This window comes from Solenopsis invicta, chromosome 10 (genome assembly GCF_016802725.1).
Source record: "Solenopsis invicta isolate M01_SB chromosome 10, UNIL_Sinv_3.0, whole genome shotgun sequence".
Taxonomy (NCBI): Eukaryota; Metazoa; Arthropoda; class Insecta; order Hymenoptera; family Formicidae; genus Solenopsis; species Solenopsis invicta.
Window position 1 is genome coordinate 16,972,827 of NC_052673.1, and position 24,039 is coordinate 16,996,865.

The 24,039-nt window shown below is 34.5% G+C and overlaps 6 protein-coding genes across 10 annotated transcripts; 4 read left to right on the forward strand and 2 right to left on the reverse strand.

Moving 5' to 3' along the window:
* The first annotated feature begins 760 nt into the window (after positions 1–760).
* Positions 761–3,217, forward strand: LOC105197790 (mitochondrial import receptor subunit TOM22 homolog). The gene is made up of 3 exons (XM_011164339.3): positions 761–1,086; positions 1,591–1,696; positions 2,261–3,217. The coding sequence occupies exons 1-3, from the start codon at positions 973–975 to the stop codon at positions 2,464–2,466; spliced, it is 426 nt and encodes a 141-aa protein (XP_011162641.1). The 5' UTR covers positions 761–972; the 3' UTR covers positions 2,467–3,217.
* Positions 3,218–3,698: 481 nt separating this feature from the next.
* LOC105197788 (39S ribosomal protein L17, mitochondrial) lies at positions 3,699–5,069 on the forward strand. Its single transcript, XM_011164337.3, has 3 exons — positions 3,699–3,968; positions 4,536–4,746; positions 4,826–5,069. The coding sequence occupies exons 1-3, from the start codon at positions 3,774–3,776 to the stop codon at positions 4,957–4,959; spliced, it is 540 nt and encodes a 179-aa protein (XP_011162639.1). The 5' UTR covers positions 3,699–3,773; the 3' UTR covers positions 4,960–5,069.
* LOC105197789 (2-oxoisovalerate dehydrogenase subunit alpha, mitochondrial) lies at positions 5,002–7,775 on the reverse strand. Its single transcript, XM_011164338.3, has 8 exons — positions 7,627–7,775; positions 6,983–7,144; positions 6,499–6,694; positions 6,261–6,422; positions 5,886–6,030; positions 5,613–5,816; positions 5,247–5,510; positions 5,002–5,175 (listed from the first exon to the last, which is right to left on the reverse strand). Exons 1-8 carry the CDS (start codon positions 7,681–7,683, stop codon positions 5,094–5,096), a joined length of 1,272 nt encoding a protein of 423 aa, XP_011162640.2. The 5' UTR covers positions 7,684–7,775; the 3' UTR covers positions 5,002–5,093.
* On the forward strand, positions 7,719–9,696 carry LOC105197785 (dnaJ homolog subfamily C member 17). Of its 2 annotated transcripts, none has more exons than XM_039454675.1 (8): positions 7,719–7,887; positions 7,967–8,084; positions 8,231–8,359; positions 8,482–8,649; positions 8,730–8,936; positions 9,012–9,092; positions 9,176–9,373; positions 9,468–9,696. In XM_039454675.1, the coding sequence occupies exons 2-8, from the start codon at positions 8,016–8,018 to the stop codon at positions 9,600–9,602; spliced, it is 987 nt and encodes a 328-aa protein (XP_039310609.1). In that variant the 5' UTR covers positions 7,719–7,887; positions 7,967–8,015; the 3' UTR covers positions 9,603–9,696. The 2 variants fall into 2 exon arrangements, with proteins under 2 accessions (XP_039310609.1, XP_011162634.1); XM_011164332.3 differs by having other exon boundaries at positions 7,750–7,891.
* LOC105197787 (D-aminoacyl-tRNA deacylase 1) lies at positions 9,624–14,851 on the reverse strand. Of its 3 annotated transcripts, none has more exons than XM_011164336.3 (11): positions 14,334–14,483; positions 13,964–14,222; positions 12,379–12,499; positions 12,212–12,279; positions 11,976–12,140; positions 11,764–11,909; positions 11,414–11,648; positions 11,021–11,330; positions 10,632–10,939; positions 9,950–10,410; positions 9,624–9,858 (listed from the first exon to the last, which is right to left on the reverse strand). In XM_011164336.3, exons 3-11 carry the CDS (start codon positions 12,446–12,448, stop codon positions 9,693–9,695), a joined length of 1,929 nt encoding a protein of 642 aa, XP_011162638.2. In that variant the 5' UTR covers positions 12,449–12,499; positions 13,964–14,222; positions 14,334–14,483; the 3' UTR covers positions 9,624–9,692. The 3 variants fall into 3 exon arrangements, with proteins under 3 accessions (XP_011162638.2, XP_039310608.1, XP_025987437.1); XM_039454674.1 differs by lacking the exon at positions 14,334–14,483 and adding an exon at positions 13,160–13,556 and having other exon boundaries at positions 13,805–14,011; XM_026131652.2 differs by lacking the exons at positions 9,624–9,858; positions 9,950–10,410; positions 10,632–10,939; ... (4 more) ...; positions 12,212–12,279; positions 12,379–12,499 and adding exons at positions 12,847–13,040; positions 13,160–13,395; positions 13,466–13,556 and having other exon boundaries at positions 14,334–14,851.
* Positions 14,852–14,970: 119 nt separating this feature from the next.
* LOC105194141 (uncharacterized protein PFB0145c) lies at positions 14,971–23,954 on the forward strand. 2 transcript variants are annotated; one of them, XM_026131648.2, is made up of 12 exons: positions 14,971–15,505; positions 16,760–17,621; positions 17,729–17,817; positions 17,896–18,096; positions 18,177–18,212; positions 18,772–19,011; positions 19,101–19,273; positions 19,358–19,819; positions 19,940–20,262; positions 20,370–20,473; positions 20,597–21,922; positions 21,999–23,954. In XM_026131648.2, exons 1-12 carry the CDS (start codon positions 15,383–15,385, stop codon positions 22,200–22,202), a joined length of 4,143 nt encoding a protein of 1,380 aa, XP_025987433.2. In that variant the 5' UTR covers positions 14,971–15,382; the 3' UTR covers positions 22,203–23,954. The 2 variants fall into 2 exon arrangements, with proteins under 2 accessions (XP_025987433.2, XP_025987434.2); XM_026131649.2 differs by lacking the exon at positions 18,177–18,212.
* Positions 23,955–24,039: the final 85 nt, after the last annotated feature.

The following is a 24,039-nucleotide window of genomic DNA, read 5'->3' on the forward strand; positions in this document are numbered from 1 at the left end:
GGCGCTACGATTGGTTCATGTAAAAATTCACATGAGTCATCTTATCGCTTTATAAAGATATCAAAGTGCAATATTCCGAGATCTTCATAGATCTTCGACATACATATTTATACAGCTACATTTATTTCTTTCTTTATTTAAAATGGACAAATATAATAAGATATCCAAAAATAAAAAAGAAATAAAAAGTATGAAGATTCAATAAGTGTAGTTGAAAAATCTTAGAACTTTTATACAATTTTTAGAATTTATTACGCGCTTTATCGAAGAAAGTCTAAAAAATAGAAAAAGAAGACAGCTGACACAACGACAATTTTTTGCAGATATTCCATGAACCATCAATAAATCACAAAATTTGTCACTTATTTATCAACAATATATTTTTAATTGACGATGATGCAAATAAGAGTTCCAGAGCAAGTAAAAAAAAAAAAAAAAAACACAGGTTGGAGTGTTAGAGCCTTCTCGCTCGTCATAGGGTGTTACGTAACTCGATAGAGCTTCGATACGCGCCAGCTTCACGTGATTCTGACGCCGCGAATCTTCGTCTCCGTCCCCGTCCCTTTTCGCGCGCGTAAAAAGTTTGCGAGTTCGATCATCGAGCGTCATCGAGATCGAGATCGTCCTCGAGGGAATGGCCGCGTGGGCAGCGGTGCGGACAACCTCTTCATCGCGAGTCGCAGGTATGGTATCAATGATATGGAATCTCACTTAATTTTGTATCGCGCGCGCATGGACGAAACTTGAGTCACGTTGTACCGGTGCTTATCGGTCGAGATATGCTTTTTCGCTCTTTCCGTAACGTGAGAGGGAGGGAGAAAGAGCGAGAAAGGGAACGTGCGAGTGCACCGCGTTGTGCCGTGAAGAAAAGAGGAAACGTGCTGCTCGACGTGAGCAAGAACCTCTCTCGGCCGCGTTTATTCTTAAGACACAACTAGCAAGCGGAGGGCGTTCACGCTCACCCTCGTGTATATGGCTTCAGTTGAGGAGCTGGATCATCAGGTCGACAGCGGCATGGGCAGCAGCGACGCACGCTCCCCCGAGGTGAAGTCGCTCCTCCCCGACGACGAGGATGACGACGAGGAGGTACGGGTCAGAGCGCCTTTATACACAGGGAAAAGGAAGATGATCGCTCGTAGAATAGTCTCTTATCTCGAGCTCTTGACGGCTTGTGCCACGACATTTAACATAAAACGCAGGATATTCTGAGGAATCAGTAAGAGACGGTCTTCAGAATCCTATGTGGATCCTGAATCTTGTGGTTCCAAAGATCACTGCAAAGAATTATTTGATGAAAGAAAAATTGGCTTCTTGATATCTTGTCTGATGCCAATATTTATTATAATTATAATGTAATCTATGCACATGTGCTCCCTCCTAAGTAACCGAAGATTAAAGTTAATGAAGATATTTATAGTATCTTATGAGCATAACGCTTTTTTTCTTTGTTTTCTTAAATGTCTAAGATTAAAGCGAATAAAGTATTTATAGCTGTATGCAACAATTTTCTTGTTTTTGTTAATAAGAATGTTTTTCATCATAATTCTATAATTTTACTACTTAAAATTTATTATTTTTTTATTTATTTAGGATGAGAGTTTAACAGAAAGATTATTAGGACTTACTGAAATGTTTCCTGAACCGGTACGCAACTTTGGATACAATATTGGAACCTGCCTATGCACATGTATCAAAGGTAATGCTATTCTCTCAATCTTCTGGAGTGCACGAGTCTACTGGATCTATTGTTAATTATAAAATTTTGTTATTGTTAATTATAAATTGTTATTAAATTAAACTTAATATTTATTTTTTTTATAAGACTTATATTTTGGTTTATTAAAATTACGTAGTATCTTTCAATCAATAAATAAATCTCACAAATCTAGCATCTGTAACTATATTACAGATTTTGATGTCACCTCCGCAGGGTTATATCTCATAATGTATATACTTTTCAAGTTTTGTAATAAAGTTAGCAACTTATTAGGTTTATAAAATAAGTTTATAAAATTTTTTAATAAATTAAAACACCCATAAAAATAAACTGCAACAATGTTGTTTGTTCAAGATGGTTGTTACATGGTCAGAAGATGGGTAGAAAATTATTAAAAGCAATGGAAACTATTTTGAATAAATGATGTTGTTGCAACTTATTTTTATAAGTGTTTTAATTTGTCAAAAAAACTTTACAAACTTATCCATAGATTTAATATAAAGCAAGGATAAATTACACGTTTTCACGAATATATCTTTGCAGGTCTATATGCGTATTCGTGTTCAGCTACATGGCTGGTCTTCAGTTCATCTACTATCCTCTTCGCACCGATCATTTTTGAAATGGAGCGTGCACAAATGGAAGATATGCAGCGTACGCAGCAAAAGCAAGTCCTCTTAGGCCCTAACACAGCTCTGTCCGGTGTAAACACCTCGGGTCTTCCAATGGCACCGCCCGTTCAGCGATAGGCCGTTAACATCACAAATGTACACGTGCACGCATACAAGGACACGTACAAAAATGCCCAATCAACCAAATAAAAATCACTCGAGTTTCCCGCTCAATTATTTACTAGTGCAATTTCATACATCACGTGAGACTTCATGCAAATCGCAAAAAGATGATTTCTATCTGACGGGAACTCTCGCGTGAATCGAGCGCGCATAATTTATCTATTAACTGGAGTAACTCTTGCAAAGTTGCGACATAAAATTTTTGGAGTAAATACAAGTTTAGATCGCTCAATGAAAAATCATTGAATTGTAACATTCGTCGGTCTAGTCCATCCTCCTCTGCCTCTACACTTACACGTATACACATACATATGTCGTCGTTCCTTGTAATTTTTACTAAAAATCAATACGTACTGTGGTATCGCGTGGCATTTTATAATCGAACGCGTTGCAGAAACGACGGTAAGAGCATTTCGTTCAACGAAAATGACCGTCATTCTGTTCGCTTCGTGAATAAATGATTGAGTGAAAAATTGAGCATGCAATTATTTGTTATTAGTTAGTACATAAATCATTACCGATAACGCGGTGATTGTGCCGCTTATGTTATTATCTTTAATATGTCTCATCTGTTATATTGTAATTTCGAAAGAACAAATAAAAGACATAGAGTAGTGTCTTTAATTCCGTCGTGACACGCCGTGCCAACCTTTCGTGTAACATTTCTGTTAAAGGTAACAAATAAAAGACACAACGACAGCCATGTGTACCATAGATTCTTAATATTTTCATTCATAATATTTTGATTAATGCAATTTGTATTACTTGGTAAGATAAATGAAATTTCAAATTGCTGGAATTACGATTATAAAGTATTAAAACGATTTCATTTAGTCTCTATCTTTTCCCATAATTGTTCGATTATACAATTTGCATTACACTTTATAAAATAAATGCGATTTTAGAATTATTGAAATTACAATTACGCAAATATTGAGAAATATTGAAATAATATTCAATTTAGTTTGTTAAAACATTGGATCAAAATCTTTTGCATATAAAAGAAAGCATTTTTTTTTTAAATCAGAATCAGAGATGCTATGTTTATTAATTATCATAAAATATATATCAATATTATGCAATCTCAAAATAATTACTTAAGATTTTTAATAACCGTTCAAGATTTTGTTATTTAAGAACATTTTGTAATTGGTCACTCTATTTCATATGTGAATATGATCGAAACGCGCGCATGGTTTGTCGGCGTCGGCCATCAGTAACTTTTGATGCTTCTAAGCAAACTGGAGTAAACATCGGCGAAGATGAATCAAGCGAACATCGATAATCTAGTGAATAAATTGAGATACAATGTTAAAGCACGTCGGAAGTTCCGAAATCCTGATGGTCCGGAGGGACGTCTTCTCAAATTTAAGAAAACTCTGACAGCATTGATCAAATACGAGCGACTAGAATTGAATTATCCACGAGCCGACGAGACCAGAGGTTATGTTGATCAGGTATGCGCACATTGCTTATAATTATTAGTATTGTTCAGAAGATATATGTACGACGCTAATTACGCTGTAGGAACGTATAAATACATTCCTTACTAAATAATGAGTTTAAAAAGCATGAGAACGATTGTCGCGTTTATTTTTAATTTGCTGTCTTAATCCATACTCTACGTCAATTTATTTATACTTAATTTTATTTTGTATATTGGTTTACTAATATTTTCAATGTTCTCTTGTGATCCAATTCGATGTTATTTTACTCTGAATCTTATTTTTTATATATTCTCTTAATAATTTTAACTCTGTCATGATTCACACTCAATATTATTTTACTCTGACTCTTGCTTTTTATTGTCTTATTAATGTGTTAATTGTATTGTTAATAATTTTTACTTGCTTGTAATTCATTATGATCCACACTCAATATAATTTTGAGTCTAATTTTGACATATTATCATTTTATTAATAATTCTAACTAGGTATCATGATCCATAGTTGATATTAGTTGCACCTAATCTTATTTCATATATCTGATATTTGGAAATTTTACAATAGCATTTCATTTTGCAGTTGATATTTGAGGCGATACGCCATGGACCTACTCACAAGGAGACAATGGATCTGGCCAACTTCTGGATAATCGAAAAACAATTGGTGCACAAACTATTTAAAGTTCTTGTGCCAAGGTACCAGAATTATACCATCTCTTTCACAAAACTTCATAAAGCACCAATCATATATCCCTTAGGTCACTACAGCAGAGCAATTTTAGAACTCAGAGGTAAGTTTTACTCTAGAGATTCTTTGATAAGCCAATTAAAAAATTTTATTTATTTATGTGATTATATTCTTTTTTCCAGGTAACATATACCCAAGTGTAGAACAGTATAATCCACATGAACGAAATTTACTTCATAATCTACTGCTCGATGCAGCAAAGAGAGAATATAGGATGGAAAAGTATAAAGAAGTTGCAGACAATATAAAGCAATAAAGAGGTAAAGAGAGTCTGTAAAGAATGCTCTTGTACAGTATGTGTTTTGTTAATTCTTTAGCACTTTATATTATTAAAATAAAAAGAGTATAAAATTTACATTTATACAACAGATGTACATAAATTCTTATTCCTTACTTTGCGTGTGTGTAAGACTGTAATGGATAATGTTCCTTGAATTCTTCAAGATGCTTCTCCATTATATTCATTTGCTTCCTGAAATTGTGAAATATGGTAATACTGAAAGTAAAACTATTCTAATAATTATATTTATAAATTGTATATACTTGATGTGATCGGGGATTTCCTTGTAGACATCTGTAAACAGATTCTTCCAGTGTGGCTTAGATTTGCGTCCTGCTTCCCTAAACACATGAAGAATTTCCTTCTTAGTGGAATTTACTAATTCTTGCTCCCTTTCTTGACACCATAATCCAAGCGACTCTAGATATAGACGGAATTTCATAAGTGGTGTATGGACGTTCCATTGAGCAATTTCGTTGGTAGGTCGGTAAGCCGTAGAATCATCCGACGTACTATGATGTCCGATTCTGAATGATTTTTTTAAATATGCAACTAATTAGCTCGGCCAAAATTTTGCTTTACAGGAAGAAAGGTAAAATTGAAAGGTAAGATATATAATATCTGTTCACCTATAAGTCATGGCTTCTATCAAAACAGGTTTTCCTTGCTCTATGCAGAACTCCCTCGCCTTTTTTGTGGCAAAGTACATCGCGAGCACGTCGTTGCCGTCTACTCGAATCGTGTTAATTCCATAAGCCGGACCCTTGGCCGCGATACCATCCCCCTTAAGCTGCTCCCGGACTGGCGTGGAGATGGCATATCCGTTATTTCGACTGATTGGAACAATGTGATCATTATGCATATATATTTTATGAAATAAAAATGAGATTTTTTTAAATTACCAAAGGAATATAACGGGACATGATAGAGTAGCTGCGAAATTGAACGCCGCATGGGCATCACCCTCGCTCGCCGCACCTTCGCCAAAATAACAGGCCACACATGCTTTCTTTTTATCCAACTTGAAGGCATAGGCACATCCCACTGCTGCAGAAGTAAAAACCTTTATTTCGGAATCTTTCATTAATTATAACAATTAAAAAGGTTTTTAGATACTCAATATTATTTCATAATATTAATCGTCTAGAAGCTATTATATTAAGTTTGTTTTTAATTGTTAAAAAGAATATTATACAATATTATTGTTTAGGAGTTTAAAGCATTAAGTGAAGCAGCAGTTGTTGGTATTATTTGGCAAATTTGTTAAATGTTATTACCTTGCGGAAGTTGAGTCGTTAGCGGAGATGATATAGTTGTGAAATTGAACTCTTTGGAGCCGTAATGCACTGGCATCTGTCTTCCTTTGCCGTCATCCTCGCAGTTGCCATAGCATTGATTCATGAACTTTGCCAACGGATACCCGCGATGTAGCAACACACCTGTTACATTTATATACAATATTTTACATGTACTACATAACGACAGACAGATAATATACAATTTGCAATTTCGTACCAGCCTCACGGTACTGCGCGTAAATCGTGTCTTCTAGAGTCAAAGCGGCGGCGGAGCCGATTTGCACGGCCTCTTCGCCGGTGTTCGTCATATAAAATGAGATACGGCCTTGCCTTTGCGATTCGTACATGATCTTGTCCATGATGCTCAAGACCGCCATATCGCGATACATTTTCACCAGAAACACGTCGTTCAACTGTAATACAAGAATTCAGTTTCAGTTTGCTTACTTTGCTATTGCCTAATTTTTATTTTAATTCAGAACTTTTGCTCATTACTTGTTCTTACTTAAATTAGATATGACTCTATTGTTAAAAATTTAATATTTTTTTCTTATACAGAATTTTTCCAAAAAGAAATAAATCTATATAAATGCACGAGACAAAAGTTGGAGATTTGTTTAAAACTAGAGACTTTTTTCAAAAAATCATATCATTAAATTTAAATGATATATGATGTATTTTTATAATTTTGATAATCAAACCTTTTCATCTTCAGGTAATTTAGCCTCTCGCGAAGATTCCATAAATCTATATATTGGAATAGGTTCATAACTTTCTTTATTGACGAACCGAGTATTACTAGTAAAGATATTGTTGATCCCCAGGAATTGTGGCTCACTCGACTCGGTGCTGTATGGTTTTATCTAAAAAAATAAATAATAAGTTAAAAATAAATCAGAAAAAATAGGATGAAGAGAAAGGAAAAAAATTTTATTTTATATTTAGATTTTTATTATTATTATTTACTTACTGATTCATTTACTACATTTTGTTATTTTTATTTACAGCGTAAATAAGGATAAAAATTGTTCATAGTAAATTGCATATTAAATATACGGTCTACATTGTAATAGTTAAAATCATAAATCCTTATTATATTATTTTATTATTATCAACGCTATAGTTTTCAAAAAAAAGATTACTCTAGAGTTAGAGCAGTTTAAAAAAAATTACACAATGGTAATATGCCAGAGCGTGATGTTTGGCGGATGTTTATCGCATGTAATATGTTAATCAACGTGAATTGTAGTTCGACGTTCGACGAGCATATCGTTATTATAATTATTACAAGGATGAATAGACGATTGTTTGTTCGTTTGTTGATGGTACACAACTAGTGATATACCTGCAGTAAAGTGCGTCGAAAGCGCGGAATGCTTCGGAGTAAGTTTCGTGTGATCATCTCGAATATGGACCTTCTTTACGATTATTCAAGAGACACATGTGCGTAAACGTGTGCAGTGGGAGCTGATAACATATATAATAAACAACTATGGGTATTAAATAGTGGTAATCAGTCGTAATGCACGTCACGCATGCATCAATCTACATTCTACGCAAGCGCGAGTCGCGTGTAAACGCATGTGGAGGTGGAGCAATTGTATGTGTAGGTAGGCGAAGCTAAACCACTAAACTAGAGTTAACCTAATAAAGACGCGTATTTACAATCAATTTACACGTTGCAGATTTTAGACGTTTTGGACGATAGAAGAAGAATATTCGAATCAGATAACAATGGACGCAATTACACAAATGGATCTGTACGGATTGCTTGGTGTGGAGCCGACAGCTTCTATAGCAGAGGTTAGTACTTTCAGTTTATTTCTTAGAGATTTGTGTTTATTTGCATAAAAATATTTACGTATGTTTTGTAATGGAGTAGAATACTTCAGATAGTTAAGTAAGATTAAAAGTAGAAAGAACGCTTAATGTTATTTGTATTTTTCCAGATAAAAAAAGCATATCGTAAAAAAGCTTTGACGTGTCATCCTGACAAGAACCCTGACAATCCAAGAGCCGCGGAATTATTTCAGGAACTCTCACGAGTGTTGGAAATATTAACAGACACAAAATCCAGAGTAAGTATATCTGCATCTCATCTAAAATTCATTAACATTGTTGTCATCATACATCTTTCTTCGTAGACTTTTAGAAAGTCTTGTAGCTGGTCTAATTTATTAAAAATGTGTTGTGAAACAAGGCAGCTTATGATCAAGCCATTGCTGCCAGGAAGCAAGCAAAGGAACGCATTAGACAGTTTGATGCCAAGAGGAAAAAATTCAAGGAGGACTTGGAGGCACGAGAGGAAGCTTATAAGAGGTCATTTGATCATGCACCTGAAAGTAAATCTAATGAGGAACAACAAAAAGTATGGGGCCAGCTTGATTTTATTAAAATACTTTTTTAAATTATTAGTTCAGATATATAAAGTATGTAATTTTTTTTCAGGCGGAAATAAAAAGATTGCAAGACTGGTATAAGCAAATGGAAGAAGAGATGATCTTTACAAGAAAACTTTTTTCAGAGAAGCTTCATGGATCAAAGAATTCAACATCTAATGTAGACGACTTTCGAATCAAAATTAAATGGAAAGTACAAGATGGTTCAACAAATGGTGGATACAATTACAACAATCTATATCAAATATTTTCCAAGGTAATATCATAACATAATCTTTCAATTCCAATTTTTTCAATGTACCGGATATTTTTAATTACTATTTTTCTACAGTATGGGGACATAGCGGCTCTTGTTGTATCATCTACAAAAAAAGGCAGTGCTTTGATTGAATTTCAAGATAAAAATGCAGCAGTAAGTCCACAAGATGCTTGATGATGGAACAATAAAACTATACATATAAAATTCAAAATTCTTAAATAAAATGTTTGTTTCAGAAAACAGCGCTTCTAGCAGAAATTGGTTTAGTCCAAAACCCATTAACGCTGCGTGGTCTATGGGATACACAGAAACGTTCTACCAATACAACAACGAGTGCAAATTTTAATACTGGAACACCTACATTTCCTGCAACCAGACATTTTAACAGCACGCCATGCGCGTCTGTCAGTTTTTCTTCTGCACCTGATATATTCGTATGTATTTGCACTTAACAACACTTAGAATCTTAATTCATTACGCTACTATTGCTATAATAATTTTATTTTGTAATATTTTCACGTTATGTAGATGCAGCAACAAGCAAAGATGTCGGATGCAGAGTTTGAAAGTTGTGTATTAACCGATTTAAGGAGAGCACAGGAGCGTAAACGGCTTATAGAAGAAATGAAGGCACAGGAAGACACAGGGACTGAAGAAATTTGATCCTGGTATTGAGAGAACTTATATGCGTTTAGTGAATTTATTTTTTTTTTCTATGTGAGAAATATAACCATAATAAAAAAATATATATCCTTAATGTTTAACTTTACTCAGCTCGTCAGATGTGAAACGTAATACTGTCGAAATAGCATTTAACATATGCCGTTTGCTCGATGCGTCGTTTGTTGTTAAATAATTTATAAATACATTTTTTAAGTATTCCAAATTAGCACCTTCTCTCGACTTGCACGCTTCCAGCCTGTGATATAAATTATTTTTTTATTAAACAGTTTTGTTTATTATATAAAATATTTTATTAATGATTTTTATCGATAATATGTTACAATTACCTAGTGATATGTGCCTTCAATCTTTTAACCTCCTCCTGTTGTTGTTCTTTCATATGGAGCATTTCTCTCTGTTGCTCTCTCAATGTTGCTTCCAATTCCAGAATCTTTTTCCTTGATGATGACACTTGTACTTCTTTCCTGGCTAATTCCTGAGTATAATGCAGTATCGGGGGACTGTCGTTCGTCAACAATCCTGTTACCAAATCGGTAACTGGCTCAATTGTATTCTCGTATCTTAAATGAGTCTTATTTTCTGTTGTAGCAGTGGTCTCCTTATTAGGTAGTAATGCGCGAAATGATGTTTTCAGCGTCAATATCTCTTTATCCTTTTCCTCTATGAGAGCCATAGATCTCTCTCTTTGTCGCAATAATTGTTGTTCTAGTGTAGATATTCTATGGCGGTACTCGTTGTCTTTTTGATGCAACGTGTGCTGTAGTTTCGTATGTTCTTCTTGAAATAGCTAAGGATATTTATTATTCTTTTAATTAAAAAATTAAATACATGGAAACTTTCATCAAAAGTCATAAAGATTTGAAAACTTTTCATTACTTTTAAAATTATTATTGACAAGAATCGCAAAATGCTAAATGAGTGAGTTGTAACTTATTTCTCCCTTTCTTCTTTTCAAACGAGTTATCCCATTTGGCATTTCGTAATTCTTGTCACTTGTGAAATCATTACCTTTTGTTGATGTTCTAATTGCTCATTCAAACTTTTTTCTTTATTTACCATTTCACTATTAATCATACGTATCCTTTCCTCTAAGTTGCTGTTGTGAACCTTAAGAAGGTTTAATTGAGTTTTATCATGATCCTTATCGTACATCAGAGATAAACTATGTCTTTGTTGAGTACTGCGAAGCACGTTAGATGGCACGTTATATTTGCACATTATTTGATGTTTATAATCTTCAAATTCTTGTAAAAGAACGTCGTATTTTTCCTTGTAATCGGGACGTTCATCCCGCAAATCCAAACTATTCAATAACGCTAAACATAAAATGTATATATTTGAATTACTTATTAAAATTCTTATTTTATTGTTGTAACAAACATGTTAACGTTACTTACATTTTACATAGGCCGAGTCCTTTTTTTTATTGTCAAGATCCAACAAGTGAGTATACAGAGACGTTATCTTGGAAATAATTTCCTCTGGATGATTACCAGGCATAACTTCGCTATGTTCAGTGTTTTGCAAAGCAGCCAATTGGTCCTTCAATTTCTGAATAGCTAATTGATCCTGTTGCCTTAGTCTATCGTAGCCTCCAACAATTTCAGAGAGTTCAGCTAATCGAGCCTCCAAACCAGCCACTCTCGCCTCGTGTATGATAACCGATCCTTTTGCTTGTTGCTCCGCAGCAGCAGCTCTTTTCCGCTCCTACATCAAAACATATTGCTTAATTTCGTTGTATCCGACAATTTTATTGTATAATGTACTAAATAAATTTTCGGCAACTTTACTTCACGAATTGCATTCTGGTGTTGCTTCTTCATCACTGCCATTTCGTTTTGTAGAGAAAGAAGAAGCGGTGGTGGCTCTCTCGACGCTTCTTCAACCTGTTTGAGCTTGGTCTTAGTAAATTCTAACTCTTTTTCAAGAATCTTACATTGTGTCTTATTCGAGAGATGTGTCTTCAATTGCCCTTCTAACTGTTCCTTGCTACGTCGCTCGTCTTGCAGTAATTTTTGCAGATCTCTGCAAGAAGTCTATAGATACAATCTTGTTATAAAAATATTGTTAATTTTCATATTCACATCATATAGATATTTAATAAATGGTCAACTTTACATAATTAAAATTGAGTCATTACTGTATTTTTTTAACGAAGTCATCGTGTTCTTTCTCTCTCTCCTGCCGCACCATAATTAATTGGCGCTTTGCATGATCCATATCAGAATGATTCATATTTTGAACTTTCTTCAATTTGTCTTTTAGATCTTTAATTACTTTCTCACACTGTAAATATTAATGCTTAATTAAACAATCCTGACAACAGTACAGATGTCAAACTTCTCATCTTACTTCATCACGTTCGCTTCGCAATTGCTTCTTATCCATTTGAAAATTTGCTTCCATTTTCGATTTTTCTGCAGATAGAGTGGCCAACTGGTTCATTAATACAACCAACTGATTTTTTAGTTGCTCTATAGTTTCTGTATCCTCAGGATCCGTCTGACTCTCGCGTGTCTAAAATTACAGAAATAGTAGAATATATTAACAATATAACTGATCTCTCACAAGAAAAAAAATTATTTTACCTGTCGTTGAATAGATGTATCATTTTTAGGAACTCTGCTTGTGTTGATTGAATTCCTTGCACCAGTCTCTGCAATTTTTTTATTTAAAATATAAATTAATTTTATAAAGTCATATGTTAAATAATTTTTAACAGTATATTCATGCATGCACTGAAATAATTCAGTACCTTGGTTTTGTTCTCCCAATTTGTTACTTTCATTTTGCATAATGCTCTTTTTCTTTTCAGAGGTTGCCATTGTTGATTATTAAATACAAGTTATCAAATGTTACAATTCACCAGTCAGCGTCTGAAACAAAATTGTATAAACTTGATTTTATGAGATATTTTAATGTATTTCAATTGTTTCAACTATTTAAAGTATTTTAAAATATTTGTGATAATATATTAAGAAGTCCAATTTACGTATATTAACATGTTTTAAAATTATTTAAAAATTATTTAAAACATATATATATATAAGTAAATTGATATTTGAAATTTAATTTAAGACTGAAACATCAATGATACCATTTTTTCAAATGCTAAACAAGGATAAAATTATACTTGAGTACAGCTGGCTGATGTTTTTGAATTAGATTTGAAGTCAAAGTTGATTTAAAATAATGATTAGGTAAAATAAACACATATACACTATATATATTACATTAAATAAGTTTATTGAATGATCTATTATAACATAAATAGATGCTTGACTTAATCAGATGCTTTCTTATTTTCTACGTTTCCAGTATTGTCATTACAAGTGGACTTAGTTGGGGATTCTATTTCCAGTGTTACTGGCCCACTGTTCTGTATGCAAACTTCCATCATTGCACCAAATTTACCATCTGCATAAATTTGTTAAAAATAAAATTTCAAGATTTTTCAACAACTCGCTTTATTATTATATATTCAAGCAAGATATAAAAGAATGGATTGTACATTTGTATTAGACTACTTATATTACCTTTGACCAAATCCGGGACATATTCTTTACGAAGCTCAGCAAGGAAATTCATGTAAAAGGGTTCTGATTCTTGGGCGGGCATTGCTCTATGAAAATCTAACTTATTCCCCTTCAATACATGGTACAACGTAAATTGACTAATGCACAATATTTCGTACTTTTTATCTGCTACACTGGCGCCCCATTTTTTACCCTTGTCGTCGTCAAACATTTTTGTATTCAGTATCTTTCTTACTCTACGACAGAGGAAACTAATGTTCAACTATACACATGTGTGCAAACTACTCATTATTATTATTTTATTACATGTATTTCATATCTGTCACTCCGTCGTCTCTCTTTATACCAATTAACACGCACAGTCCATTCCCAATGCTACTAATAACTTCGCCGTCAACTGAAAAATTATACTTGGATCTTAATTGTTATTGTATGAGACAGAGTTGCCAGGTTTAAGTTTTGTTATTACTACAAGAGATTTTTTGGAAGCATGAACAATTTAGAGTAATTTTTAGGGAAAGAAAATATAATTATCTATAGTACCTTTCCAGAAAATTCCTCATAATAATAACAAAACCTAAATTTAGAAGAAACTCTTCCAGCCTAGTAACTCTGGTATGAGAAACCTCATATAATTCAAGTTACCTCTTAACAATATGTATGCATAAATTGCTAGTACTGACAATAACACTGGCTTTTCGATACATCATAAATTTCTTTTTTCATCGCGTAAGGGATACAAATTTATGCAGATTCATTTGTAAACATTGGTAGAGAATATATGCAATTTGCAAATAACTTTACCTGAAACCGAAGCCTTCGACACTCGCTGTATTATAGCCTTCATGTCGGAAACTGTTTAATCACGTCCACGAGACTCCCACGTTACGTCTGCGCTGATAAATGTCTCCTTTCCTCTCGGAGCACAAACGCAGTGGTTAGTAGCACAGTACGCACTCTCACCAGGCAGAGGTTCTCAAAACAGCTTGTGGGGTATCATGATGATAGCACAGACTGAGTCCATCAGCAGGAGAAAAATCGCTGTGTTTCTTTCCTAGTAAAACTGGTAGAATTAATCAGGAATATTAATAATACAAATAATAAATTTCGTGCAAAAGCAGCAATTAATTCAAATCAAGATAATGTTTGGCTCCACCCACAAATTAAATATTACCTGTTTTTTCTTTCTTTACAAAGAACTTTAGATCCGCCTGAATGTCCTCGTGTGATCACTTATCAGGCATTAATTGATTAATTGCACAAATTGAATAAATTCGGTATATTCTTCTGCTTGTCTTCCAACCATCTCTGTAAACTTCAACTTCTTAAAACAATTTCGCAAATAATTCTATGAAATTTCTTAACAAATTTATATTACATTATTACATACTTTACCAGCATTACAAGCTTCTTTTTTAATTAAACGTCACACATGGAAAATGTCAATAAAGCAATTAAATAATGAATTTTGCACAAAAACCGAATTATGTTCAGCTTGACTCGCAAATAAAAAATATTATATTTTCTTCTTTCTTTAAAAGAACCTAAAATAGAATCCTTTCGCGTTGACCATTAATATTTTCATGTTGAACTTGTTTAACCCGTCGAATCGAATGAGAACAATGGTCGCGCTCTAAACGCGCCTAGCGCTAAACGCGCCAAGCACGGAGGCGCTAAATGGGCGGTCGCGCTCTAGTGATAGCTGGTGATAACCGTCGACGACGGCCAATCGGAGTCGAGCGACCGTCGCGGGAGCCCATTTCCGCGTACGATCTCCCGTACTACGGTTACGGTGTACCGCCCGTACGACTCCGCGCGAGATTGTTTACAAGCGCGCGCGCTCCGAGAACTCTCCGCGTATATGCGCGGTATATACGGCGGCGTGTGTAAATAAATCGCGCGGCATAGCGTCGAGCAGCGTCCGAGAGTAGCAGCCAACGGCCGTGATCGCAGTCGCCCCGTGGAATTTCCCGCGAGGGATGTGCGCGTCGCGACGCGTACCCTCTAGTAACCATCGTCGTCGCGACGCGATAGCGGGGCCCGTCACCACCGCCGCCGCCGCCGCCGCCTCCGCCACGGCGTAATAGCGTGTGTACGCACCGTGACCCACTTGTTGCGTCTAGGTTATGGCGTTATAAACAAAAATATGCTGCGCACAACAGACGCGTCCGTGAGTCCGTCGTGAGCTCGAGAAGCCACGAGCGAGAGAGCTTAGCCCGGGGCATGGAGGCGGACCCGGGTCTGAGCCTGTTCCAGGGCTCGGAAAGCATACTACAACTGAACGCGGTGACGCAGGGACTCGAGGAGGACGAGGAGCAGGAGGATAAGAGACGACTCAACGAGGAGGTAACGCAGCCCTGCACGTTTTCCTCGGGGATGGAAAAACGAACTTTCTTTTCCTTCCCCCTTTCTTCTCTCTTCCTTCTTTCTAGCGAAGAAGATATGCGAAAGCCGTTTGTATCTCGCTGTGGGAAGAGAAATTTTGTATGATTGCATTTATCGCGCTTCATAGAGAAGGTGGAAATCGATGAACACAAGGTCCACTAGTGTAGCATTTTGACGCGGAATAATTTTTTTTCATCTACGTCGCTGATCTTTATCCTAAGAGACCCAAGTGTGGAGTTCACTGTGTAGAAATGGTCCCTGTCAAGCTGTTTTATTACTGCATATAAAGATGCAATTTCATATGCTGCTGAAACAAGCAATTTGTACAATACACCTATCCCTCTTATTCCAGCAGTTAAAATTTTTGTAGTTTTGAATGATTCCAGGTGTTAATGCTCAAATGTTGTGTGATGCAAAACATGCTTAACTGTCAAGTCCATTATTTTTGACCTTTTTTATGACAACAGTTTTCAATGTAATGATCCAGTAATAAAAATCATGTGATCTTTCTTGTTTAAATTGCTAGTTTAAACAGCTTGTGAAATTGCACTTTAACATGTGAAAAAGAGTAAATAAAAGTGTAAATATATGTAAAAAGTGTGAATAAATGTGTGTATGTTTTGCATGACTGTCACAAAAAAATTGATACATTGACATGTGACATGCATTATTCCTTTTTGATAAGAGATATTATGTATAAAATTGCATGCAGTCTCACAAGGGGATATCCGCTTACAAGAGGGTAAGTATCTCATGGATTTTGAAAAGTTTGATATTAAGATATAAAAATTTGATGGTACAAAGGTATTAAGTAACATTTAGGTACCAATGAATTGAAGTTATAAAGTTTTTTTTCTTTATTGTTTGAGATTAACTGATAACATCTTTTTTTTTCCTTAATATGTTTTTCATGTGTTTTTAATTTATTTTTTAATTCCAAAAAATAAATATATTTTTCAAATTTAGTTGTTTATTTAAAAAGTAAAATAAAATTAGTTATTTGAAAAGATCAAACACACATTAAACTATTTCTTAAATATGTGTTGGTTATTAAAAATTTAATATTGATATTAAACTTTCCAAAAAAACTTTCATGAGATACATACCTGAATAATCTTCTTTTATCAGAAGAATTTTATTTGTTGCAATAAAAAAAAGAGTGTGAAGGAGAATATGAAAGAATGTGTTATAATGTATTTTTTACTGTCCTTTCAGATTCAGGATTGTCTGGACAAGGAGTTCAATGATTTTGAAAATGATGATTCCATTAATAGTAGTCAAGATGACGACACCAGAGACACCGACCATATCGATGCAATGGTCAATTCTAATCTGGAATCGATGACACCCACCAAAGGTCAGGTGCCGCATCTACAGAGGGAATTTGATGTTTACCGGTTGGAGAATATGAACAATTATGATCGCGTGGATCTGAACAGTTATGATCACGATGTGGTAACAAATCATAGATCCGATTCCGAAACTGGTGATGGAACCACGCAGTCCGACATTGACAGACAAACGGGAACGCCATATGGTAACAATAGATTCAACGACAGTAACAATATATTGAAGACGCCGTGCGAATTGGCAAAATTGCCGACCGGATATCCTCGCAAGATGCATCCGCAGTTGGTCGCATCGGAGGAGCACACGTTCAGCGAAAATTATTCTTGCAATTATGAGACGCCATCCAATCACTACAATACTCACATACCCCAATACTCCAATAACGGTATTAATAACACATATGAAAATAATGTACAAAGTAAGCAGATTCATGAGTTCGGCGGGGGTGACAACGCTACCTCGGATCACATGAATCATTGTTATAAGACTAGTCCGAATGGCAGGCCAATACACGACGATGTAGCATACAAAGCGGAGTCCAAGATAAAACAATTGGAAGTAATATGTATGGTCCGAACGAAGGACGTCGAGCGCTTGACAGAAGAGCTGAATCAATTGCAGCTGGAAAAAGACAATGAGATAAGTGAAATGAACAGGCAATTGACGCTGCTACAGGTAGAAGTTAATAATACCAACATATCGAGGAATCAAGCGCAAGAGGCATTGAGTAAGGAAAAGATCAAATTAAAGCTTTTAAAGAAATAGACATTAATTAGCAGTACTGATGATTAAACATTCGTCACTGAAACAATCTTATGTCTTTAATTTTTTTAGTTGATGCTAAGGCCCAGATAGCGAGTCTGAAGATACAAATGCAATCTTTGGAAGAACAAAATGCAGTTTTGCAAAAAACAAATCAAAACGTAAGATACACACACATTCGCGTATTCTGTTCTTATTAACATTAAATCCATCGGTGTTAATAGAATTTGTTTTTATAGATAACGGAAGAACTAAATATCGCGAGGGGCTCTGTAATGGATTTGCAGCAGAAGATTACTGCACTGGAAAGAACACAGGTGTTACAAACAAATGACAAGATACATGAGAAGTTTTTGAAACAGGCTCAGGAAAAGCATGCGGTTGAAATGAAAAATATGCAGACGCAGATAGATGTTCTTACGGACAAGTTAAATGCTAAGGTATTGCCAAATTCTTAGCTTGAATTGTAGTACGTATGTATTTCACATATATATTCTTTCTATAATCATATTTACCATAGCTGCTCAGTAAGGACACCGACAACAATAGTATTTGGGCAAGTTTCTGTTAATTATCCTTGTAATTGCATGACTGCAATATATGTGTGTGTGTGTGTGTGTGTGTGTGTGTGTGTGTGTGTGTGTGTGTGTGTGCGTGTGTGTGTGTGTGTTTGCGTGTGCGTGTGTGTGTGTGTGTGTGTGTGTGTGTGTGTGTGTATGTGTGTGTATATATATAAATATATATATATTTCTTTATAGCTTATACCAATTTTGCCAATTTGACGGATTTGTTCTTACAGTTGGGGTATTCTTACTTTTAGAGAGAGAGAGAGAGAGAGAGAGAGAAGAAAACGAAAAGAATTCTTATTCCCTAAAAATAATAAAAATAAAAAAACTAACCCTGACTTTAAGAAAAAATTCTCTAAATTGGCAACACTGACTTACACTTTTGCATGATCTTTTACATGCACAGATTTAATACATTTTAGACATGTAATATGTATATTTTTAATTTTTATAATCCATCATTTTTTTTTATTTATAAAAATTACTTTGCACATTTTTATAATATAGTTTATAGATTTAATTTTGTTTATGTTGTTGGACTTTTTATAGGAGATATCATGTGTTAATCTTGAACATAAATTGGATGATGCACGAAGAGCACACGAGATTCTCATGGTGGAAAAAGGTGACACCATGAATCGATTAACGCAAGCGTTACAAGACAGTCAAACTCAATGTCGCAATCTCATGGCCACTAATAACGCTCAACAGGTGATGCAGTTGCAAGCGCAAGTGAAAATGTTAAGTCAGGAAAAGGAAGATCTGCATAAAAATGTACAAGAGCTACAGGTAATTTACAAGATTTATACCAATTTCGTTTTTTTAAAATATCGATTATATATCAATTACGAGATTCTTATTACATTAATTGTTTGTAGAACAAACTGGAGCTAGCTAAAAGCGACGTAGCGCAGTACGATTCGTTATTGGCTACTACTTTGGAAGATGAATCTGACTCAATTAGACAAATGAAATTAGGTGAACTGTATAATAAATCAAAATCGAAACCTGTTGATGATATTACAAACAAATTGAGAGGTGAACTACATAGGTAAATGTCATTTAAATATTTTTGTTTAAATCTTATATATTGTATTAATCTGCGACGGTAATTTATGGTGTTATTTTTGTTTAGATGTATAGCTGGTCAAGCTGTAAAAAGAAAAGAAATAAATCGTTTAGAGAATACCTTGTCACAGAAAGAAAAAGAATTAAATAAAGCTCTGATGTCGGTTGATACGTACCGCCAGGAAACGGCAAAGTATGCCAAGCGAGTTAACGAATTGGAGCAAGAATTGAAATCTGTGTTAACAGATGAAGCCGTGAAAGCAAATAATAAGATACAAAAACTCTCTGATCATTTAAATGATGTGAAAAAACAGTATGAATTAGTGTGCGATAAGAATATTAGTTTGGAACAAAAATTGGAGGAGGCTTTAACCGTTAATCAGGAGAAATTTACAAGAATGCTTCAGGAAACTATGGAGCAACAAGAAAAAGAAGCTATCAATGAGTATAACAAAGAGTACCTAGAGATACACGCTAAAGCTGTAGAAAGAGTGAAGCAAGACTCACAAATGGAAATAGTACAATTGACGTAAGTATTAGTTATGTTTGTACTTTTAATTTTCATTCTTTATATAATTTAACGGAAAAATCAATAAGTATTAATAAATTTACATAAATATACATGTACAAATGGAATTTCTATTTTTAGTGTACAATTAGAGCAAACGCAAAAAGAGTTAGATCGAGTCAAAGAATTGTATATAGATGTCTGCGGTACAAAAGAACAATTAATAAACGAACATAAAAACGAAATTAAAATGTTAAAAAATAAGTACAGTGCAGTGGAATCGCATCAGAAAGATGTAGAGAAATTGGAGAACGAACTACAAACGCAGATTAAATTGTGTAATATGTTGACTAAAGAATGCGAAGATTTGAAAAGTAAAATAATTGAATTGGAAAAAGATCTGGTATATGAAAAAAGAAGAAAGGAGGATCATATAAAAAAGATACATTTAGAGATAGAAAGAAGTAAGTATTTTAATATCACATAAAGCATATAAAGCAAAAATCAAAATATCGTAGAAAAAATGTCTCAAACAAAATTCGTTTTAATTTAATTAATATTTAATTTCAAGCGAAAGAAGAAGCATTGCACGAACTACGAAATGCTCATCCGAATAAAGAAATAAGTTTTCTTCTGCCTGATCATTGTTCTGAACATTTAGAAAAAATTAACCAGGTATAAATCTTTATAAGCTTTAAACTTGTACGAAGTTATTGTATTTAATATTTAATTATTACATTTTATTTATTCAAAAATTTGTTTTACACTTCTGGATAATATTATTCTGTTCTATTATAGTTGGAGGAAGATTGCAAGCGTTTAGAAGAGAAGCTTCAAATTGCTGTGCAAGAACAAAAGAAATTATCTGAGTATCAAATCGATTTAGACGACGCCAAATTGAAAATAGCGCAAATGGAAATTACTCAGGAATCATGGAAAAAGAAATATGAGAAAGTTGCCATTGAGAGAAAGGATCTTCTTGCTAAAGTTTCCAAATTAGATTTGGAACTGTTAAATTTGAAACGCACGGCGAAACTGGAAGACTCAGATGATGTAAAATTAAAAATTGCTCGGTTTCAAGAGGAAAACGAGACACTGAAAAGTCAATGTGACAGTCTACTTAGCGAGAAAAACAATTCTAAAGAGAAGATTTCCAAATTGGAAACGGAGCTCTTTGACATGAAGAAAAAAGTTAGCAATTTTGAAGAAAGGTTACGGAAAAGCGGCGAAGGTACGGTAAATTCGAAGAGTGAATTGGAAAAGGAACTCTTTCGTTACAAAGATTTAGTCGCACAATTGTCTAAGCTAAATAACTCGAAAGAAGGACGCACAAATGAATCAGCGGCGTTAGAACAGAGGCTACAGCAGTTCGAGCATGAATTACGAAACAAGGACGAAGAACTGAATAGACTATTGAGAGATTTTGAAATGATAAAAGGTGAAAGAGATCAGCTGGTGATAAAATTGCGAAATCAGGCAAAGCATTTTGAGCAATATGTCAAGAGTCAGAATAAAGTGTCTGCGGAATTGAATTTGTCACCTCGCAGTACAGGCGACAGCACGGACTTCCAGAAGATGAAGGAAATTATGGCGAAAGAGGTGCGGGAAGAAATGGAGCAAAGAGTAGCGAAGGAGCTCCGAGAAATCGGAGAGCAGAACAGAAAGGAGCTCCAGGAAGAGTTAAAGGGGAAGTACAAAACTACTGTATTAGAATTGCAAAAAAAGTGCAGCGAGAAGGATCAGGAGATGAAAATTCTGCGAGATGGGATAACAGCGGAAAAGATCAAAATGGTCAATCGAATCAGTCAAATCATAAAAAGCAAATTAGAAATCTGCAACCAACAGTTGCAAGCGCAAAAGCAACACATCGAAAAGTTGCAGATGGATTTGAAGAAGAAAGAGAATGACGTTGAGGAAGATAGAAATTATATGGCTGAGATAATGATCAAATGGGCCGCTGAATTAAAAGAGAGCAAAGATAAGGAAAAAGAGAAAGATGAGATGATACAGAAACTGAAATCAATCGAGGCAAAACTGAACAGCGAGATCAAGCAATTGTTGGATAAACAGAAGCATGTGAAGAACAAATATCGAAAGGCAAGACAGACCGCGAATAATTACAAAGTGCGTATAATTGAAAATGAACATCTGTTGATTACTTTTCTAAGATGTGTAAGCATATAACGTGTTTAAATTTTAGGATTATGCGGAGAAGAATCGAGAGTTTCTGTCGCGCGAGTGTAAACGTATTGAGGAAGGATACAAAAAAGCTATTCAAGAAGCACAACAGCGCTGTCTGGCGCACGATGAACAGTACGCTACAAAAGCCAAGAAACTTGAGCATCAGTATGCAGAACAAAAGGAACAAATGCGACTTACACTGAAGTACAAAGATAAATGTTGAAGTACGTATGTACTAAGTATTCTTTAAATGTATGCAATATAGCTTTCCTCCGGCTAAGATAAAGTGGTAGTTACAGAGGCTAGATACCTTCTTTGTCTTTAATTTAAAGCACATTATTGTACAACTAGTTAATTAATGTTTTATGTTAGGGACCAATATACGTGTAAGATACAAAACATAAATACGTGTATAAATCATATAATACCGGTAAGATTATTACCGCGTTTGCTTGCCAATCTCGAGTCTCGACTAAGCGGCGGACGTTGAAGTACAATTAATCATAACATAATGGTACGCATATTATTAGTCGGTAGGAAGAAATCGTTTTTACATTAACTAATATAGAGTCTCTATTCTGGAAAATTGTTGGGACCGAACTATTACCCTTTGTTCTCTCTTTCTCATTCTACATTATGCGGTTACAAATATATGAAAATCAATACAAGGAAATTTCGATTTATAGAGAGAATTTTGAATTACGATTTTTCCAGAGTGGAGAGAGATCCGCAATAAAAGGGAATAGAATAGAGGTGTTTTATTGTACACATCACAATTTAAATTGTCTGCAACTTAAGGCGAAATGGTACATAAGCTCGCGAACAAAGGGGAAAGCTTTAGTCACGTGTTTCCACTGAGCATTATTATGACATATTATATACAAGACTGGATCTCTCTATCGGATCTTTCTCTCTTTCCTCTTACAGAAGTAAGCGCTCTATAAAGAGAGAAAATCAAAACGTAGATTTTAAGGAAAATTTCAATTTTCGTTTCTCCTCCCTTCTCTCTTCCCGCGTAGCAAACTAAAAATTCTCGCTGCTTGTTCAACATTTATTCTCACGAGAATTCAATATTTGTTTATATTTGTGCATATTGCGCTAGGAAGAATACGAATAATATCGAGATTGTAAATATGACTCTTACAAAACCTCAGAACTTGTTTCATATATGACATGTCTCTTATAAGTAGACAATATACAGATTGTATTAAACATTTTTTTAACATGTTAAACAGCAGGACTGAATAACAAAGATCTATGTTATTTTTCATCTTAAATGTGTCTTTAAAAGTACATTTAAATCTTAACAATTAGATCTGAAATATATATTCGTATCTTTTTTACTGAAAATATGACAAAACATCTAATTCTTGAAGCAAATGAATAAGACAACAAAATCGAATCGAATCTCCTTCTCCGTTTCTTTTTCTTTCCTTCTCTCTCTATCTCTCAGTTTACTTATTTTATTACGCAATTGTGTGCAATCTCAGAGAATGGCCAATTACGTATCGGCTTATAAGAATCGCAGAATATATAATATAAATTCCCACACACACACACACACACACACACACACACACACACACACACACACACACACACACACACACACACACACACACACACACACACACACACACACACACACACACACACACACACTCACACACACACACACACACACACACACACACACACACACACACACACACACACACACACTACACGCACGCACGCACGCACGCACACCTCATAAACATAACAAATAAATCTCTGTGTATATCTCTTAGAAGATCTTGGTAAGATTATACTGGCATCGATGCATCGTATGTCGTATGTTTAATTAAGTAAACATTAGTTTGACCAGTGTCGTCACTGGATATAGAGAAGTATTATTAATATTAGTTATTGTATTTTTGTATGTAGAGTGAATTAATTTATTTTTTGTAATAAAGAATTTATGTCGCTGTCGAAATGTATTGTTGCATTATTTTTTTACTCCAATTCTTGCATGTAAAAAATTTGTAACGTTAATGTTAAAACTTAAAAGATTTTATACA

What these genes read in the sequence shown, in the direction of transcription:
- LOC105197790 (XM_011164339.3), top strand. Translation starts at nt 973, where the DNA reads ATGGCTTCAGTTGAGGAGCTGGATCATCAGGTCGACAGCGGCATGGGC. An exon ending in ACGAGGATGACGACGAGGAG is followed by an intron (nt 1,087 to 1,590) that starts GTACGGGTCAGA and finishes TTATTTATTTAG; the next exon opens with GATGAGAGTTTAACAGAAAG. An exon ending in CCTATGCACATGTATCAAAG is followed by an intron (nt 1,697 to 2,260) that starts GTAATGCTATTC and finishes ATATCTTTGCAG; the next exon opens with GTCTATATGCGTATTCGTGT.
- LOC105197788 (XM_011164337.3), top strand. Translation starts at nt 3,774, where the DNA reads ATGAATCAAGCGAACATCGATAATCTAGTGAATAAATTGAGATACAAT. An exon ending in CCAGAGGTTATGTTGATCAG is followed by an intron (nt 3,969 to 4,535) that starts GTATGCGCACAT and finishes TTCATTTTGCAG; the next exon opens with TTGATATTTGAGGCGATACG. An exon ending in AGCAATTTTAGAACTCAGAG is followed by an intron (nt 4,747 to 4,825) that starts GTAAGTTTTACT and finishes TCTTTTTTCCAG; the next exon opens with GTAACATATACCCAAGTGTA.
- LOC105197789 (XM_011164338.3), bottom strand. Translation starts at nt 7,683, where the DNA reads ATGATCACACGAAACTTACTCCGAAGCATTCCGCGCTTTCGACGCACT. An exon ending in CGCGCAGTACCGTGAGGCTG is followed by an intron (nt 6,423 to 6,498) that starts GTACGAAATTGC and finishes TAAATGTAACAG; the next exon opens with GTGTGTTGCTACATCGCGGG. An exon ending in GAAATCCCCGATCACATCAA is followed by an intron (nt 5,176 to 5,246) that starts GTATATACAATT and finishes TCACAATTTCAG; the next exon opens with GAAGCAAATGAATATAATGG.
- LOC105197785 (XM_039454675.1), top strand. Translation starts at nt 8,016, where the DNA reads ATGGACGCAATTACACAAATGGATCTGTACGGATTGCTTGGTGTGGAG. An exon ending in CTAATGAGGAACAACAAAAA is followed by an intron (nt 8,650 to 8,729) that starts GTATGGGGCCAG and finishes ATTTTTTTTCAG; the next exon opens with GCGGAAATAAAAAGATTGCA. An exon ending in CTTCTGCACCTGATATATTC is followed by an intron (nt 9,374 to 9,467) that starts GTATGTATTTGC and finishes CACGTTATGTAG; the next exon opens with ATGCAGCAACAAGCAAAGAT.
- LOC105197787 (XM_011164336.3), bottom strand. Translation starts at nt 12,448, where the DNA reads ATGGCAACCTCTGAAAAGAAAAAGAGCATTATGCAAAATGAAAGTAAC. An exon ending in ATACATCTATTCAACGACAG is followed by an intron (nt 12,141 to 12,211) that starts GTAAAATAATTT and finishes CTGTAATTTTAG; the next exon opens with ACACGCGAGAGTCAGACGGA. An exon ending in TTGAAGGCACATATCACTAG is followed by an intron (nt 9,859 to 9,949) that starts GTAATTGTAACA and finishes TTTATATCACAG; the next exon opens with GCTGGAAGCGTGCAAGTCGA.
- LOC105194141 (XM_026131648.2), top strand. Translation starts at nt 15,383, where the DNA reads ATGGAGGCGGACCCGGGTCTGAGCCTGTTCCAGGGCTCGGAAAGCATA. An exon ending in CCGACAACAATAGTATTTGG is followed by an intron (nt 18,213 to 18,771) that starts GCAAGTTTCTGT and finishes GACTTTTTATAG; the next exon opens with GAGATATCATGTGTTAATCT. An exon ending in ATTTAGAAAAAATTAACCAG is followed by an intron (nt 20,474 to 20,596) that starts GTATAAATCTTT and finishes GTTCTATTATAG; the next exon opens with TTGGAGGAAGATTGCAAGCG.